Here is a 7,365-nt window from a genome sequence, read left to right on the forward strand (position 1 = left end):
TTGAGAGTCACACAGGCCACAGCTTGCTCAGGAACAAAAAGCCTCAGTGCTTTACTGGCACCACACATTGGATAATGTGCAACTTCAGACCAAGACCAACAAGTATTTGGGGCAGAGAATCTTACACGCTTCAAGACTTCTATCTAAACTACATTCAGACTGTCTGAGAAGCTGTCAGCAAAAATCTGTACACCCAAAGCAGAAGATTAAATGCTAAGTTCACTGTCAGCACACAGGACAGATTTGTGATGGTGACAGAGGCCTAAAAAAACCAAACCAAACCAAATTAACAGCTCAGGTCTGACAAATCCCTTAAGGAACTCAAACCAGTACAATTTACAGAGGAGAGCATTCACTGAGCATGAATTAATAGGTTCCCAAAGGGGCCTTGTGTTTCTGAAAGGGTTTCTGAAGTCTTTTGTGCACAAACAACAGTAAGAAGTTCAGCTGATGCACAAGAACTTGAAGATCTCTAAAATAAACAACAAAGAAAATCACCACAGATTTAAAGAAGGTTCTTTAAGAAACAATGATTGATAAAAGAGCATTTAGGAAAAACCCTGGTGTAATACTCTAGTTATGTGGTCTGTGGTACAAGTAGTTTCCATGTACTCTCTTCTGATAAAGAACTTAACCACAATTGACCTTTACAATATGGCTGTGAAGCCTCCAAAAGGTAAAGGTAGACACAGCACCTACTTTAAAGACAGATTAAATGCCTGAACACCTTTGTAAGGGAGAATAAAAAGGAGCTATTTAGAGACACAGCTATTTGGAAAAGCATCAAGTGTTTTCTAGCTGTAAAAATATGAATGAGGAGGAAAAAGCTGTTAGACAAAAGAGTGTTTTGATAAGCAGATTTCTGTGTCTGGAATCATCTCCCTGACAGGCACAGCAAATGTAGACATTTAAAACCTTATTAGGCAATTCATACATGAAGGTACTGCAGGTCAAACCTGCTCTGTCATCAAGTGCACTAGAGTACTGAACAGATTTTCCATCTCCAAACTCCAAAATAAGCAAAGATACTTTTCTAAGAAGAGTCTAAAGAACAATCCCATAAACCAAACTCCACTGTATTTCTGGTGAATAAAAGGAAAATGAGAAGCAATTAGAATGATGTTAAGTCAAAACAGCTACATAAATAAAAGCAAAGGAAGGCTAAAAACCCTAAGAGAGCTGCTGAGGCTTTTCCAGGGGACAGATGAATTAGTCCAGCTTTAAGTCAGAATGAAATGTGGAATTAGCTGCAAAGTGTCCATGGACCAATGTCTGAGTAACATCATGAAACTGGTACACACACTGCCTTCAACATAAATTAACTGTACCTTCAGGAACACCATGACAGCTCTGCAGAAGGAAAGAAAGGCCCCAAAGCATGGCTTTAGGTCAGCTCTAAGCTCAGTGCTGAGGGCTCTGTCCTTACCATCGTACTTTGTCGCAGGTCTGTGTGGCGCCGAGCGGAGACCCTGCGACCATGGGGACCTGGATGGGGCTGTGCTGCTTGTTCATGACAAGATCCAACTTCTCCTCCAGTGATTTACAGGTGGCCTCCAGTGCCAGCAGCTTTGCCTCGATGCTATCCAAGCGCAGGCATATTGTCTGATTGATGGAATACAGGAATGACTGGAGAGAGGAGAGTGGAAAAGGAACTGGCTTTAAACACTTAGGCATTTACCTTCAGCAACATACACATAAGGAAGCTCTGGGTAAACGTGACTAGGATGCAATTCCAAAGGAACTAGCAGCGTGCCTAGTGACAATATTCAGCCATGGTCAAACCTGATGACATCCAGGAGCATTTTAGCATTCTCAGATTCTTCCAGGTCTTTATTTAGAAGCCAAAAAGCACCAGAGCCAAACACATTTCCACCTAGGCACTTTGTTAGGATGATTTCATCCACCACAAAATCATTTCAAATGACATGCCAAAGCCTTTCATTCCACATGTGAAAACAAAGGGATTATAAATCCATGAATGCATCCTCCTGGATAAAGTTAAATAAGGTTTTTTCCTGCCCAAACAGATAAATTCAGATGATTGCAGTGGAAACGATATCAACACAAATAAGCTCTGAGACAATTAATACTGCTCACTTCAGTCTTCTCCTGAACAGCAACTCAAGAGGAGCAAATAAATAAAATCTATTTTCCTAAGCAATCTTGTTCAGAAGAAAACATATTCCACTTGGGTTCTCTGGGGAAAACAGGTCATTAAAGGCAGAAGTTACACACACTGTGCTTTGCAAACAGCAGCTGTGCCATCTTGTGGCTCTGCACACAATGAACACAAATCATACACCAGATCTGCTTTACAGCACTGCTGCCTCACTGTTCTCCAATGCAGAGCTTCAGCGTCTGTGAGCATGCCAAAAATACACACTTACACACCAGTGAATGACTGTGGCAGGAAACACTAGTCATATGCTCCAAGACAAAAAACAACCTAAAGCACATTAGTGAGTACAGCAGGGCAAGTTCTGAGCTACTGAGCCCCAACCCAATATGATGCAACTGTTAGGGGAATGCTGTTACCTTAGAACCATAGAGCAGCATCAGAGAATCATCCAGGTTGCCCAGGGACGTGGTGGCTGCCCCGACCCTGGTAGTGTTCAATGCCAGGCTGGATAAGGATTGTGCAACCCAATCTAGTGAGGAGGTGTCCCTGCCCAGGGCAGGGGGTTGGGACTAGATGATCCGTAAGGTCCATTCCAACCCCTAAATTCTATGATTCAGGTTGGAGGAGACCTCTGAGATCAACAAGTCCAACTCTTAACCTGTCACTGCTGTAACCCCTAAACCATATCCTCCAGCTCCACATCCAGACACCTCTGAAACACCTCCAGGGATGGTGACTCCACCACCTCCCTAAGCAATATTCCAGTGCCTGGGCACCCTGACAGGGAAAACATTTCTCCTGACCATTAACCTGAATACCCCCTGTCTCAGCTTAAAATACTAATTTAAAGCAAACTGAAAGTATCTGCAAATTCTCCAAGCACGTGTTCAAGTTTATCTTTTAGGTTAACTTCATTGGCTTCATCAGACAATGTACTAATAGTGATGTTTGAGTCAATGGAAATAATCATCAATATACATATAAATTAATATATTGCATATGAAACTGCTGCTACTGATTTTACACTGGAAAATTAGCCATTGTTCAGATTGTAAAATTCATGTATAAAAATGAAAAAGGATTTACAAGAAGCCTACAAATAATTATAGTATTATGCATAAACAGTTTGCTTTAGATTCTTTTAACATCTTTCCTTAAGAAAGGAAACTTAACTGGGATCCCAAACAAAACCAGAAGAAGGCATTATTATTATAACCTTAATAGAGGGATCCTGGCAGTTGATCTCTATGCGCTGACGCTTCAGAGCAGGTTCCACTTCATCATCTGCCACTTCATGGTTTGTCAACACAACTGCACAGAAACAAAGAACACAGGAATGTAAAAGGCATTTATTTAATTAATAGAAGCTACTCAGTTAAAATGCTGCAGGAATTCTTCTACACTTGGGGGCTTCTCTTAAACGTATGACAATGGTGATGGGCCCAGGTGTGAGTTCCTCTACCAAAAGACTTACTGAAGGGTGTCCACACCTCACCTGAACCCCAAATCACCAGCAGGGCTGGGACTGGCAGGTCCCAACTTCTCCTCCAATTCTTTAGGAACTTTTCTGAGCTAGCTTTTTCATTTTGTAGCAGAAAAACAGTTTTTGGTAGGTGTTTCTGTTCCCATCACCGCAGCGACTGCTCTTTCAATCACTTCCTTGCAATGGCCACAGAGGTTCAATGTCTAGAGCTGATCTCAATATGGTTTTGCTTAGTAGGCCAAGGTCTAAGCAAGGGATATCCCAATATTTGCTTTCAGAAGTGTTTTTCAATTTTACTGTAATGTTGTTACACAAAGAATTTTATTAATGTATGAGAAAAACTATTTTACAAGTAAAGCAACAATTCCTAAGAGATGGGTGACAGTTTCCATTTGAGGGAAAGCCTAAAACCTGTATCAGGTCTGGAGAAAAACAGGAGACTGCAGAAAGTCATATTTCATTCAACTTTTGGCACTAGTCTAGCCCTGCACAAAAAAAAAAAAAAAAGTCCCAGGCAATAAAGCCTTTGAAAGAAAAGTACAATAAATAAAGTAATCTGATCTAAAGAGTTTGAGGATACACAAGTGAAACTACTGGAAATGTGGGATGTGGGCTTAAGAAGGATTTCTTGGAAGAAATTTCTTGCACCTGGTTACCAGGCACTGCTGTCCATGCTGGAAATACCTGGGTTATCTGGAGTCAGGTCCTCAACAGCAATCTGAACCACATCTGCCAAATCCTGTTCTGACATCATTCAGAACCAGGCTGCAATATCCCCTCACACACCTCTGCAGCTCCACAAGGCAGGGACTGTGCAAGTCATGCAATCCTGGAAAACAGCAGCAAGGAGAGTGTTAGTACAGATGTACTCGATACAGCAACAGTGCCTTTATTTTTTCATTCTTTCTCTATCAAGGGAGATTCAGTTCCCAACAGAAATGACCAACCCACAAAGTGATTATCCAGAGGTATCAGTGACTGCTTTGCGCCAAGAGCAGAGGACAATGTGACCTGCAGTACCTGAGTAAATCTTTCTATATTAGGACTCAGACAAAAGCTCAAGCTTCTCTTGCTGATCCACCTCTCTGCACCTTCCCAATGGATAAAGAGAACATTCAGGTTCAGAGATTTGGCAGCTCATTAGAAAAAAATACAAAACACAGTGTTTTCTTTGAAATTTTCTTTACATTTTAGGGTTCGAAGTTTAAGAATGTACAAGACAAGTTCTAAATTGCAGAGGTTTAAGTTTTAATTATTACTTAGCTTTTGGAAGCGACCAGACTTACTTAAACTTAGTATATGAAGCTCCCAAGTTACAAGATTTGCAATTAGTGCACATTCATGTACAAATCTTAACAGGCCTCTAAAACCTTCCTACGTTTGGTGAAAACAAGGAGTTTTCTCACAACTGTTTCTCACAGTTGTAACTACAACTAGACTTAAAGAAAACTTGACTTTTTTCTTCAATATGAACTTGTCTGTTCTTTCTGCAGCTTAGCTCTGGTGAAACCATTTGCAGAACATGGTTCTGATCTTAAAGCTAAAATATTTCTCAGCCTTGTTCCCTTGGGTATCTTTCAAGGTTATTTCATAGAACCACAGAATCGTCAAGGTTGGAGGAGACCTCTAAGATCAACAAGTCCAAACCTTAACCTGCTATTTATTAGTGTTTTAAGAAAAACCGTCAGCCTGTAAAACTGAATTAAAATCACTGGAATCACTCCTGTTTGTGCTTTCCCACAGTTTATGAAGGGATGGACAAGGAATACTAAGAGATCAGTGGTTTTTTTTCCTTTTTAATGTGAAGTAAAATACACTAGAGAGAATTTGAGGGTCACCAATGGAAATGGTAACTCATCCCCTAACACTGGCACAGAATCAAATCCAACCATGCATAAAGATCTTCCTCTTTCTCTTCCTCTTTAACCCATTGAGCTCCACAGGTGCAGAACACATTTTTAAAGATAACAACACAACCCACAGAAGAAATATTGCTCATGAGAGGCCTCCCCACAGCCCCCAACTGTTTACTCCAACACAGCCAATACTGAGTCACTTGCAATTCTGCTCATGGTGAGAAACACTCCTGGGCCAGCACAGACTGTGGCAGGAAGCCCAAAAAAAAAACCCTGGCAAGACATTAGTGCATGTGGATGCCATTTTGGCAAATTGAATTTGCCATTTCTGAGAACTCCTGGTGCCCAGCCAGGCTGAACAGACTAAACCAGCTGTGCTGCACTCCTGTTTCATAATGCTACGTACTGCTAGGGACATTAAGAGCTCTGCCCTCAGCTGGAAGGAAGACATCCACCACTCCAAACATTAAAAAAGGACAAATTAAGACAAAACCCAACTGTTTAAAACTTTGTTTACAGGATTCAGGATTTCACTGATGCTGCACATGTATAAACCAGTTATAGCTACAAACATTTTTTACATTTTATGTATTTTATGCAGCATTCTGAAGGAGCTGCAATGATTCTGTTTAAATCCACTTTAATACTTCATATACTGTTAGGAACTGCAGTGATAGGACAAGGAGTAACATGGGGAAACTGAAGGAGGGAAATTTAGATTAGATATTAGGAAGAAGTTTTTCCCTGTGAGGGTGGTGAGACACTGGCACAGGTTGCCCAGAGAGGCTGTGGCTGCCCCAACCCTGGGAATGTTCAAAACCAGGTTGGATAAAGCCTTGAGCATCCTGGTGTGGTGGGAGGTGTCCCTGCCCAGGGCAGGGGGTTGGGACTGGATGATCTCTAAACTCCATTCCAACCCCTTAACATACAATGAAACTATGAGTATTTATCATAGAATATCCTGAGTTAAGGAACCCACAAGGATCACCAAAGTGCAGGTCCTGGCCCTGCACAGAACACCCCAGCAATCCCATCATCTGCCTTCAAAATTCATTATAATAAACAAAATCACTGAATTAAACCTTTCTTCAACACAAACACAAAATAATATCACTTTTCCAACCTCTGTTCTCCGCCTCTCATGGATTTTTTCCTGAGAGCCTGAAAGTGTTCAACCTCAACCAGAAACATCAAATTACTCTGTCCCAGAGCCTCAAAACAAGGGCACAAGCACCAAACCAGGCCTGACAGAAGAGCTGTGACACACACAGAGCAATGTGTCTTCAGGCCATCAGTATTTATCCCCATTTAAACCAATCTGACTACAATTTCACCAAGTCAGACACAGCTCACAGGCAATCAGCCAACACCCTGATGGAACACAACTCTGCCTTCCCAACAGACACAATTCCCTGCTGCTGTCACCACTGAGCTTCCAGATCAAGACACAAGGGGAAAACAAGGAAATTTGTTATCAGTGCTGGATGTCTGGATCAGGAAAGCCATGTCCAGGGAAGCTCCCCTGAGTGCTGCAGCCACAGCAGCTGTGACACCCAGAATAAAATCTCTTCCAAATTGTGCATTTCAATTTCTAAGAGTAAACTGAGCAGGGGCTAACCTTGCTTCCAGAACCAAGGGTAAGAGCCTGATAACATTTAACAGGATGAGAGTTAGATGAGTTTATCAGCTTCAAAAAGCTCCAGTCAACAAATTCGGAATAACTTTCCCAATACAGTTTCCATATATTTTACTCAGTGAAGTATTTACCAGTTTTTCTTCGCATAAAATACTTCTTTCCTTGAAATTTGTTCTATATTCCCTGGCGCTTTTTTTCCTGCTTTCTTTCTCCTGGCTGAAACCCTAGTCCCCATTAATTCTCAATTAAGTCTATGTACATTGGCACTGAG

At 41.4% G+C, this 7,365-nt stretch overlaps 1 protein-coding gene across 1 annotated transcript in view; it reads right to left on the reverse strand.

Moving 5' to 3' along the window:
- LOC103802726 (protein BANP-like) overlaps positions 1-4,356 on the reverse strand; it is a gene marked incomplete at its 3' end in the record, with an annotated part of 17,627 nt that extends 13,271 nt beyond the window's left edge. Inside the window, exons 1-3 of the mRNA XM_009075247.1 lie at positions 4,287-4,356; positions 3,336-3,430; positions 1,427-1,626 (exon numbers count right to left, since the gene is read on the reverse strand). Coding sequence (XP_009073495.1) covers positions 1,427-1,626; positions 3,336-3,430; positions 4,287-4,356 — 365 coding nt within the window. The remainder of the gene's footprint in view (positions 1-1,426; positions 1,627-3,335; positions 3,431-4,286) is intronic.
- Between the last annotated feature and the right edge of the window lie 3,009 nt (positions 4,357-7,365).

The sequence above is a fragment of the Acanthisitta chloris genome, unplaced genomic scaffold (assembly GCF_000695815.1).
Source record: "Acanthisitta chloris isolate BGI_N310 unplaced genomic scaffold, ASM69581v1 scaffold7175, whole genome shotgun sequence".
In the NCBI taxonomy this organism is placed as follows: Eukaryota; Metazoa; Chordata; class Aves; order Passeriformes; family Acanthisittidae; genus Acanthisitta; species Acanthisitta chloris.